Below are 12,349 nucleotides of genomic sequence, written 5' to 3'. Positions count from 1 at the left end.
CATATTGTGCACAAGAGTGCATATTGGAATGGCAAACAATGTTGTCTAAGGAAGTTTTCATTTTCGTTGGACGAAAAAACCATTTTCCATTTTTCGAGTGCCCAAAAGGAGGTTTTTTTGTGAAGGACCTCCCAAATAATTATTGCAAAATTGGACCAAATCATTTTTCTAAAATACTAGGCCATATTTAATGCACAATTGATCAAATGGTTGGGTGGAAAAATATTTCATCCACCTCTCGTGAAAAAGACAAATTTCCGCCGATTCAGATGGAAGCGGGTCAAATTTGAACTGCAGCTGCCTCATGGTTTGCTATTTATTTTTTCCAAAAATCATTTCTAGGTACATAAGTATCTATTTAATCAGAGAAACACCAAAAAAATCCAAGATTCAACCACTAGCTAGGAACGGTCATTCCCGCCGTTTTGACCGCATTTTGAAACGGGCATAAAAAATTCAAAAAAAATCAAAAAATTGGGAAACCTTCGCATTGTGTCATCATATGTGGCCAAGTTCCTAGGAAAAATAACAAACTTGTAGTACAACAATTATTATAAAAAAGTGTTCTCAGAAACGAGCTATCATGTGTGGAGATCAATGGCTTTCAAGCCAAATGATCAATCTTATGGCCACATTCATGGCATAGTTTGTTCAAATGATCTCATATTGTGCACAAGAGTGCATATTGGAATTGCAAACAATGTTGTCTAAGGAAGTTTTCATTTTCGTTGGACGAAAAAACCATTTTCCATTTTCCGAGTGCCCGAAAGGAGGTTTTTTTGTGAAGGAACTACCAAATAATTGTTGCAAAATTGGACCAAATTATTTTTATAAAATACTAGGCCATATTTAATTCACAATTGACAAAATGGTTGGGTGTAAAAAATTTTGATCCACCTCTCGTGAAAAAGACAAATTTCCGCCGATTCAGTTGGAAGCGGGTCAAATTTGAACTGCAGCTGCCTCATAGTTTACTATTTATTATTTCCAAAAATCATTTCTAGTTACATAAGGACCTATTTAATCATAAATACATGGTTTGGTGGCGATACATCGAGGTTTGGGCGGTGGCCGAGGGCCCTAACTCTAGAGCGCGTAAACTCGCATGCCCGTCGCGTGGTCACCGCGTGACCGTAATGTTGCCATGTGTTATGGGCGGCCTAGGCATGTCTAGTGGGTTGGGCACTCCCCAGGTTGGTGCTAGGAAGAAAATTACAACATAATATTCTCATGAGGAGACCGATCGATGCTCAAACATGAATTAGCAGCCAAGTGTTTGATTAGCGGTACGGGAAATGCACATGGCCAATGGGCGTGAGTTTTGGCTGAGGATGATCATCTACTAAGGAGAATGTCTTCAAAAAATTTTAGCTCAAAAGGAGGATCCTAGGTGGTACTTGCTTTGCAAAGTACCACGCTGGACAAAAATAGGAATGTTGAAGCTGGGCTCAAAATAATGAATGGAGTGAGCTGAAATTTTGTGGAGGATGGTTATTTGGGCATAGGAAAGCATTGTAGAAAATTGATACCATTTGGACATGCCAAAGTGGTACTTCCTTCACAATGCTCTTCTATGGACAGAAACTTGGGAAAACTAGTGAGAGAGATTGGATGAATGAAATGAGCTCAAAATTGGTGTAGGTAAGTTAGTTAGGTATGGTCATCCTCTGGTAAATTTTCAGATCATTTGGATAAGCCTAGCTAGTACTTACTTCACAAAGCTTCTCTCGAGGTAGAAACTTTGGAAATTTCCCGAGAAAGATTTACTAGGAAAATTGAGCTGAATATTACCATGTGGCAATGATTTGGGTATGGAAGAGTGCCCGAAAAGTTTGAGGGTAATAGGAGGGGTCTATATAACACTTGCTTTGCAACGTGCCAATTTGGCCATAAAATATAAATTGAACCTGGGCTCACATAGATGATTTGACTGAGCTGCAATTTGGAGGGTGATAATTTGGGCATATGAAGGAACTGTATACGTTTCATGTCATTTAGAGATATAAAAAAGGTACTTCCTTCACAATGCTTCTAGGTGGACAAAAACTTTGAAAATTTGCCGAGGAAGATTTGCTAGGCAAATGGAGCTGAATTTTGTCATGCGGTAATGATTTGGATAGGAAAGAGTGCCCAAAAATTCCGAGGGCAATCAAGAATATATAAATAGCACTTCCTTCATAAAGTGTTGTTGTGAACAGAATAGGAAAATGAATATTGTTGAATTAGTTTTGAACTAGGCAAGGAAGGATTTTTACATATTTGATGAAGATATGCCCCAAAGAATTTATGAGATTTTTTTGGGAATTTTGGGAATGATAGAAATATAGGTTGCTTCACAACCTAGGGCAAAAACTGCCACATGGACATGACACATAGGCAAAACTGATGAGATGGCGCCTAGTCATCACAACCCACCACAATCTACAAGGCTATGACCATCTATATTGGTCATTAACAACTAGAAATAAGGCAGCGGACTAGCACTGTTTGCTTTGTGACCATTTCGTGTAAGGAAATTACGACCTTTCTGACCAAAATGGTCGCAATGGTTTAGGGTTTGGAGCCTCCTGAACAGCTTTTGACGAATTGGTCTAAAATGGTCATAAATTTATGACCAATTCTTTGAGGGTCACTGACAGAAGGTCAGAAGTTGACATATTTCTTGTAGTGCAGGCGCATGCGCACTACAACGCCGCCATGGTGGACATGCAGGCTGCGCCAGCGCCTTTCTTGGTGTTCTAGTCGGTGCAGAAGGAACAACGGTACAACCCACTCGTCCTGGAGCAGCACCGGCTGGCTGAAGGCCAGATCTACGACAAGCGCGCGAGTGAGGAGGCCGTGGCTGAAGGCCAGATCTACTGCGAGCGCGTGAGCATGCCATTTCTGATGCCGTTGGTGCTCAAGCCGCCGTCCGCCAGGAAATGGTCGCCTTGGCGCAACAATATAGAGTGAGATACAGAAGTGTAAAAGAAAGTGGATTCATCAGGCGGTCGCGGAGGAGAACAACACCAGTTGCGCCTCCTACGTGCGCCGACGAACTATGAGGCCTCAAAGTGGGACGACGGTAGCGTGGGCGCTACCATTTCCATCGTCGACCTCACGCCTACCGGTGACGGGCAGGTTGCGGACTCCTCCGAGGATGAATTGGCCATGGGTGGCAGCAGGGCCTGGTGTCCCATGTGGGCCGGTCCGTCTCCCGTGTTCTACTCTTCCTCATCGGAGACCGCACCTTCACTTCACGTGTCTTATCACCGGTGCTCATGGAGAGGGTGGATGCAGGACAACATGGGCTTGGACGCCGGGCGCCGCCACCGTAGGATATTTTAGGGTCGGTTTTTTTTTTTTTTGGTTCTAAATGTTCGAAATGATATGAAAATCCGCCGTGTTTGCATCAATTTCATTGGGTTTGTTAAAAAACTGTTTGCAACGTATGTGGGCAGCGTTGGATGGCGGTCTCCTGCATCCATGTCCGCGGACTGGTCCCTACTGTGCATGGACGGATGCGGGAGGAAATTTACGGGTTGCCGTCGGAGATGCCCTTAGGGAGTTTTGAGAACCAACAGTATCCTCTGATGCTATTGCTAGTCACGCATGATCTCAGATTGACAGGGTCGATCTTAAGTCTGAATCTAATTTTGCCAACCTGTTAGTGTACACGGCAAGATGAAAATACATCCAAGTGATAGAAAATTAAATTATTCCAAGAAAAAGAACCAGGAAATGTTTAAAAATATTTTGAACTGCATTGGATGTCAGGTTACATAAATAGCTCTTTTATATGTTCATTATGTGCGAGATATTAAACTGAACCTTTACCATATTTTCTAAAATCAATATACGGATGCAAATAGTTCGGTTCCATCTATTTCAATTGATGGTTTAAATAGAAGAAAAGAGAGTTAGAAAAAATAAAAAATAGGTCAGCAAATTCACCTGTTGTGGCGACATGCTGGGTGGTCAGATTGCGCTACTGATTAAGTTGCAGTGTCAGTAGTAAACCAGGACTAGGCCTAACCAGGAGCATGAATGTCAATTATGAACTAACCTTTTTAACTGTACTATTCTGCAATGTTTATTTTGATAAGGCTAATATATGATCAGTTTGTAAACTCTTACAAAGTCTCTACTTTTTTTAAGGGTAAACTCTTACAAAAGCTGTGCGTGGTACTATGTTCTGGCATAGCTCGATGCTGCAACCCGCCGTGTACTTTCTGACGGCACGAATGTACGACAAACTAGCAACAACGGATTCTTTCCGGGAAATACGCTAGTACACAAGCTACTAATCAGATCGATCAAGCAGCCTAGCTACGGATGGCTTGAAACACACAAAGCACTCACGCGATACATGGCACGCCGATTGATTGCGGAAGGCTTGTGTCGTGACTTTGTTTTGTATTGCTTTGATCTTCTAAAATAACTGTTTGAGATACAAACGATTACACATAGCAGTTAGCTATCCTAATCGGTGACTGCACCTGGTCCATACTTGACTGGTGTCTTACATGGTGGTTAATTCCACCAGTATTTATATATCAAGCAATATAGCAAGCAGTACCTTCTTTATTTCATTAGAGCTTTTTGCATCAGATGTTTTAGGTCTCACAATTCGCACTCGGTCGCGGAAGCAGCATTTTTCCTCGTGAGGTCATCCTAGTTTTTGCAGGCAATCTGCAGCCCACAGTTTTCTTTGTAGAAACAGCCAGCCGTAGTAATTTCTTTTGCCCTGCCTAGCATTACCTTTTGACTTCCACAGTCTAGCTTCTTGCTGCCCTTGCCAAGGTCTGAACTAGGTTGCCTTAAAGTTCATGTCGGTGAAGGTGGGCTCCTACTAGTGCCGTCTGCGCCGACTCTTGGCAGCAGAGTCCTTGATCCTCTTGGCATGCCCATGGAACTTGCGCATCTCGTATATGTCCATGCATGTAAGGTTGGATTCCTCTTCCAACTCCAACTTTTTCCTAGATAGCTCTTGATCTTTATATAGCGATTCTATTTCGTTTCCTGGAAACTCGCCTATCCAACAAGGCGTGTACGGGAAAGCTGCATGTGTCTCTCCGCATGGTAGTCCACAGATGGGGTCGTAATATGCTGAACCCACATTTCCCAAGTCCTGAAATTTTGAGCTGTTCCAATCATAGGCCAGTCCTCTTGTTTTTCTCCCTGATGAAATTAAGAAGACAATCTCTCTATAAGGATGAAACCCGAGGAAATAATAATTTCCATAATATCTGTCTTCAAGAATGTTATGCTCGTCAACATCATCTTCGAAGTCAAGACCATTATCCTCATATCCCTCTTGAACGTGAAGAATGGTATCCTCATATCCCTCTTCAACATCATATTCAATGTCAAGAATGTTATCCTCATTAGAGTTCCAATCATATTTCTCTTCCACCGCCGCTCTGTGAATTTCATGTATATTACCATTACGCTCAAAGAACAACTTATGGTAGTTAACATCCTGTAAGATCCATTGTCTACCCAGTTGTTGAGCATAGTCCTCATGCTCAAAGGTCTTAAGAGTGGTATCATGGTTTAGCACCCATTCTATTCGTCTGCAAGATTCATTGAGATGCCAAATCTGATGAAGCGGACTCCGTTTATGAGATATTGCGCAATACACCCCTCTCAGTGATTTACCCAAATGGTGGTTTGGATATCCTCTAGGTAAATATGGACTGACACCTGGTAGTTTAATTACTCTGTATGTGTGATCTGACAAACACATTCTGCAAACATAAACAATCAGATAAAACAGATTAATAACAACATGTTTAAATCATAGCAGCATATATTTTTGCAGTACTTATTTTTGACAATTCCCATAGAATTGTTCCTACATTCCCTTTCCTATGTATGCCATTCATTTATTGGGAATGGAGGTACTAGATTCTTACGACTCTGTCCATATATTGACCTAATTCATTAGAACTCTTAGCATTACGCTATGACCTTATGGAAAACTCAGAAGATTTGGTGTTGAGTGAACATTACAATATTTGACTTTGGTTTGCAAATCACACAAACTGGATGAGAACTTGCTAAACAGGAATAATTAATGACCGATGAGCAAGTAGTAGTACCTCATGAGATAGCCATGCTGGCAATGGATGTAGAGATTGCTTTGCCAGTAGACGGCATGATAATGATATCGATTATACCACCAATGTGAATCCATGTAGCCAATGATCTCTGGGGCCTCCCCTTCCCGAACGAAGGTCGTCGTGTCCCACCACTGAGTCGCCGACGAGAACACATCAATGACGTATGATGCGGGAGGCCACTCTGATCCAAGCAATGCATCATCGTCAGACACGCCGGCACACAGCACTCGCGGGATCAGAAAGACCTCGTACTGCGGCGACACGCCTGGCTCGAACGCGAGGTAGGCACTCTGGTCGAATCCCGGCATGTGTGGCGGAGGGCATTGGGGCAAACGCGTCCACCGACGTGTGGCCGGGTTGACGACATAATCGCTCGGCAGTGCCTTGTCGCACTCGTGCCCCAGACCGAGGCAAAGCAAGAGCCCGCTGCAGTGGTCCATGACCCTGACGCCCATGCAGGGCAAGAAGTTGAGCCCTCCAGAGATCGCCGGGCCCATCGAGGGACATGAGAAGAACTCGGAAAATCTAAGCTGGGTGAAGTTGATGAAGATCCCGTCCACCGAGCGGGATAGCAAGTGGCCGCGCAGGCGGGCGTTGATAGTATCGCGCCAGCCCCTGCAGACAAGCCGGGATACGGCTAGGCTGTGCGGCGCGAGGCGCCGGAGCACCTCCGTGAGGGCATCCTCGGGTAGCACAGCCGGCTCCGATGCCATCGTCGATCGATCGATTGATCTCGGCCGCGTCGGCTCTCTTTTCCGACGCGTTGGATTGTGGCTGTAGGTTGTTGGCGATTTTACGGGATCGAGGTGCAATACTTGGATTAAGTAGAAACGCAGGCGATAGACCGTCACCGGATGAAGATTACGGAAATTGGGGTCTGTTTTTTTTAGCGTAATAACATTATTCCTCAAATAACAGCAAGATCATTTACATAATGGTGGAGAATAAAGTCAGGGACGATGGTCTCCCACTCTTCTGATTTACTAATACTGAAACAGTGATTTGCTAAACCATCCGCTATCAAGTTTGCCTCTCTAGTATAATAATCAAAACTGATAGAAGCATAATCCATTGACATGAGGGAGCATTCTGCTATGATTGGGACATCCACTCCCATGTAGGCATTAGGATCAGATATGGCCTCCAGCGCAGTCAAACTATCAGACTCGATAATAAGCTTCATACAACCCAGTTTCGCTGCTAGGTACAGACCACATCGAATAGCAAATAATTCAGCTGAACCTGCACTAGACACATGTGGTAGGACATGAGTTGTTGCCCCTAGAAATTTGCCATGGTCATCTCGTGCAACAGCTCCGCAAGCTCCTGTGAACTTATCCTCATGAAATGATGCATCGACATTGATTTTTACAACTCCCGCACTTGGCTTCTTCCATACATGATCAATCCTACGTATAGGCTGGTTTGGTGAATGAGCACGAACAAAATTTGTGGCAAGTACTTGAATAGAAATAGCTGTTTGATTCGGTGTCTGTACTATCTCCCCTCTTGTACGTTGTCTTCTTTGCCATCAACTGAACCACATGGCCACCAAAATAAATTCGGCTGTTGGTATGGTATGTGTCACTGTGCGCAGCCGAATCAATATATCTAGGGTGATAGAGCCGGATCGGTCTTGCCGAGTGGCTTGTTCAATCACCTCCGATAGTCCTAGAGCAGTCCACACTACAGATGCACGGATACACGTAAATAGACAGTGCTGGATATCCTCTAGACCAATTTTGCACAGCGGGCATTGCGGGATCAAGGGTACATGTCTGCCTGTGAGAACACCGTAACATGGTAATACCCCCTTCAATACTTTCCAGCCAAAATGTTTGATCTTCCCTGGAAGGCGAAGTTGCCATAATTCTTTCCAAACTGCATTCAACTGAGCACTCCCTAGGCTATTCAAGCTTGCGTATGTTGGGGAACGTAGTAATTTCAAAAAAATTCCTATGCACACGCAAGATCATGGTGATGCATAGCAACGAGAGGGGAGAGTGTTGTCTACGTACCCTCGTAAACCGCAACAGAAGCGTTGATGCAACGTAGAGGAAGTAGTCGTACGTCTTCCCGATCCGACCGATCCAAGCACCGTTACTCCGGCACCTCCGAGTTCTTAGCACACGTACAGCTCGATGACGCTCCCGGGCTCCGATCCAGCAAAGCTTCGGGGATGAGTTCCGTCAGCACAACGGCGTGGTGACGATGATGATGTTCTACCGACGCAGGGCTTTGCCTAAGCACTACAACGATATGATCGAGGTGGAATATGGTGGCAGGGGGCACCGCACACGGCTAAGGAACGATCACGAGGATCAACTTGTTGTGTCCTAGGGTGCCCCCTGCCCCCGTATATAAAGGAGCAAGGGGGAGGCCGGCCGGCCCTATGGGGCGCGCCAAGGGGAGGGGGAGTCCTCCTCCTAGTGGGAGTAGGACTCCCCTTTCCTAGTCCAACTAGGAGACTTGAGGGGGAAGGAAAGAGAGGGAGAGGGAGAGGGAAAGGGGGGCCGCCCCCCCTCCTAGTCCAATTCGGACTCCCCATGAGGGGGGGCGCGCCACCTCTTGGGCTGCTACCCTCTCTCTCCCCTCAGGCCCAATAAGGCCCATTACTTCCCTGGGGGTTCCGGTAACCCCTCCGGCACTCCGGTTTTATCCGAAATCACCCGGAACACTTCCGGTGTCCGAATATAGCCGTCTAATATATCAATCTTTATGTCTCGACCATTTCGAGACTCCTCGTCATGTCCATGATCACATCCGGGACTCCGAACTAACTTCGGTACATCAAAATGCATAAACTCATAATAACTATCATCGTAACGTTAAGCGTGCGGACCCTACGGTTCGAGAACAATGCAGACATGACTGAGACAAATCTCCGGTCAATAACCAATAGCGGGACCTGGATGCCCATATTGGCTCCTACATATTCTAGGAAGATCTTTACCGGTCAGACCGCATAACAACATACGTTGTTCCCTTTGTCATCGTTATGTTACTTGCCCGAGATTCGATCGTCGGTATCCAATGCCTAGTTCAATCTCGTTACCGGCAAGTCTCTTTACTCGTTCCATAATACATCATCTCGCAACTAACTCATTAGTTGCAATGCTTGCAAGGCTTATGTGATGTGCATTACCGAGAGGGCCTAGAGATACCTCTCCGACAATCGGAGTGACAAATCCTATTCTCGAAATACGCCAACCCAACATCTACCTTTGGAGACACCTGTAGAGCTCCTTTATAATCACCCAGTTACATTGTGAAGTTTGGTAGCACACAAAGTGTTCCTCCGGCAAACGGGAGTTGCATAATCTCATAGTCATAGGAACATGTATAAGTCATGAAGAAAGCAATAGCAACATACTAAACGATCGGGTGCTAAGCTAATGGAATGGGTCATGCCAATCAGATCATTCAACTAATGATGTGATCTCGTTAATCAAATAACAACTCTTTATCAATGGTTAGGAAACATAACCATCTTTGATTAACGACCTAGTCAAGTAGAGGCATACTAGTGACACTCTGTTTGTCTATGTATTCACACATGTATTATGTTTCCAGTTAATACAATTCTAGCATGAATAATAAACATTTATCATGATATAAGGAAATAAATAATAACTTTATTATTGCCTCTAGGGCATATTTCCTTCAGTCTCCCACTTGCACTAGAGTCAATAATCTAGTTCACATCGCCATGTGATTCAACACTAATAGTTCACATCACCATGTGATTAACACCCATAGTTCACATTGTCATGTGACCTATACCCAAAGGGTTTGCTAGAGTCAGTAATCTAGTTCACATTGCTATGTGATTAACACCCAAAGAGTACTAAGGTGTGATCATGTTTTGCCTGTGAGAGAAGTTTAGTCAACGGGTCTGCCATATTCAGATCCGTAAGTATTTTGCAATTTTCTATGTCTACAATGCTTTGCACGGAGCTACTTTAGCTAATTGCTCCCACTTTCAATATGTATCCAGATTGAGACTTAGAGTCATCTAGATCAGTGTCAAAATTTGCATCGACGTAACCCTTTACGACGAACCTTTTTGTCACGTCTATAATCGAGAAACATATCCTTATTTCACTAAGGATAATTCTGACCGCTGTCCAGTGATCTACTCCTAGATCACTATTGTACTCCCTTGCCAAATCAGTGCAGGGTATACAATAGATCTGGTACACAGCATGACATACTTTATAGAACCTATGGCCAAGGAATAGGGAATGATTTTCATTCTCTTTCTATCTTCTGCCGTGGTCGGGCTTTGAGTCTTACTCAACTTCACACCTTGTAATACAGGCAAGAACTCTTTCTTTGACTGCTCCATTTTGAACTACTTCAAAATCTTGTCAAGGTATGTACTCATTGAATAAACTTATCAAGCGTCTTGATCTATCTCTATAGATCTTGAAGCTCAATATGTAAGCAGCTTCACCGAAGTCTTTCTTTGAAAAACTCCTTTCAAACACTCCTTTATGCTTTACAGAATAATTCTATATTATTTCCGATCAACAATATGTCATTCACATATACTTATCAGAAATGCTGTAGTGCTCCCACTCACTTTCTTGTAAATACAGGCTTCACCGCAAGTCTGTATATGCTTTGATCAACTCATCAAAGCGTATATTCCAACTCCGAGATGCTTGCACCAGTCCACAGATGGATCGCTGGAGCTTGCACATTTTGTTAGCACCTTTCGGATTGACAAAACCTTCTGGTTGCATCATATACAACTCTTCTTTAATAAATCCATTAAGGAATGCATTTTTGTTTATCCATTTGCCAGATTTCATAAAATGCGGCAATTACTAACATGATTTGGACAGACTCAAGCATAGATACGAGTGAGAAACTCTCATCGTAGTCAACACCTTGAACTTGTCGAAAACCTTTTGCGACAATTCTAGCTTTGTAGATAGTAACACTACTATCCGTGTCCGTCTTCCTCTTGAAGATCCATTTATTATCAATGGCTTGCCGATCCTCGGGCTAGTCCACCAAAGTCCACACTTTGTTCTCATACATGGATCCTATCTCAGATTTCATGGCCTCAAGCCATTTATCGGAATCTGGGCTCATCATCGCTTCCTCATAGTTCGTAGATTCGTCATGGTCAATTAACATGACCTCCAGAATAGGATTACCGTACCACTCTGGTGCGGATCTCACTCTGGTTTACCTACGAGATTTGGTAGTAACTTGATCTGAAGTTACATGATCATCATCATTAGCTTCCTCACTAATTGGTGTAGTAGTCACAGGAACAGATTTCTGTGATGAACTATTTTCCAATAAGGGAGAAGGTACGATTACCTTATCAAGTTTTCTACTTTCCTCCCACTCACTTCTTTTGAGAGAAACTCCTTCTCTAGAAAGGATCCATTCTTAGCAACGAATGTCTTGCCTTCGGATCTGTGATAGAAGGTGTACCCAACTATCTCCTTTGGGTATCCTATGAAGACATATTTCTCCGATTTGAGTTTTGAGCTTATCGAGATGAAACTTTTTCACATAAGCATCGCAACTCCAAACTTTAAGAAACGACAGCTTAGCTTTCTTGCCAAACCATAGTTCACACGGTGTCGTCTCAACGGATTTAGATGGTGCCCTTTTTTCGTGAATGCAGCTGTCTCTAATGCATAACCCCAAAACTATAGTGGTAAATGAGGGAAATATGCCCTAGAGGCAATAATAAAGTTATTATTTATTTCCTTATAATCATGATAAATGTTTATTATTCATGCTAGAATTGTATTAACCGGAAACATAATACATGTGTGAATACATAGAGAAACAAAGTGTCACTAGTATGCCTCTACTTGACTAGCTCGTTAATCAAAGATGGTTATGTTTCCTAACCATGAACAATGAGTTGTTATTTGATTAACAAGGTCACATCATTAGTTGAATGATCTGATTGACATGACCCATTCCATTAGCTTAGCACCTGATCGTTTAGTATGTTGCTATTGCTTTCTTCATGACTTATACATGTTCTATATAACTATGAGATTATGCAACTCCCGTTTACCGGAGGAACACTTTGGGTACTACCAAACGTCACAACGTAACTGGATGATTATAAAGGAGTACTGCAGGTGTCTCCAATGTTACATGTTGGGTTGGCGTATTTCGAGATTAGGTTTTGTCACTCCGATTGTAGGAGAGGTATCTCTGGGCCCTCTCGGTAATGCACATCACATAAGCCTTGCAAGCATTAC

At 43.4% G+C, this 12,349-nt stretch overlaps 1 protein-coding gene across 1 annotated transcript; it reads right to left on the bottom strand.

Annotated features, from left to right (window-relative positions):
• Positions 1-4,388: 4,388 nt before the first annotated feature.
• On the bottom strand, positions 4,389-6,944 carry LOC147963134 (uncharacterized). The gene is made up of 2 exons (XM_087528120.1): positions 6,084-6,944; positions 4,389-5,729 (listed from the first exon to the last, which is right to left on the bottom strand). The coding sequence occupies exons 1-2, from the start codon at positions 6,815-6,817 to the stop codon at positions 4,832-4,834; spliced, it is 1,632 nt and encodes a 543-aa protein (XP_087384246.1). The 5' UTR covers positions 6,818-6,944; the 3' UTR covers positions 4,389-4,831.
• Between the last annotated feature and the right edge of the window lie 5,405 nt (positions 6,945-12,349).

The sequence above is a fragment of the Triticum urartu genome, chromosome 6A, assembly GCF_056163025.1.
Source record: "Triticum urartu cultivar PI428250 chromosome 6A, HENAU_Tu73, whole genome shotgun sequence".
In the NCBI taxonomy this organism is placed as follows: Eukaryota; Viridiplantae; Streptophyta; class Magnoliopsida; order Poales; family Poaceae; genus Triticum; species Triticum urartu.
This window is presented reverse-complemented; position numbering and strand designations above follow the sequence as displayed.

Bases quoted from the DNA above. Each gene is read 5' to 3' on its own strand.
- LOC147963134 (XM_087528120.1), bottom strand. From the start codon at position 6,817: ATGGCATCGGAGCCGGCTGTGCTACCCGAGGATGCCCTCACGGAGGTG. The intron at 5,730-6,083 runs GTACTACTACTT...TTATGTTTGCAG, and splicing joins CAGCATGGCTATCTCATGAG to AATGTGTTTGTCAGATCACA.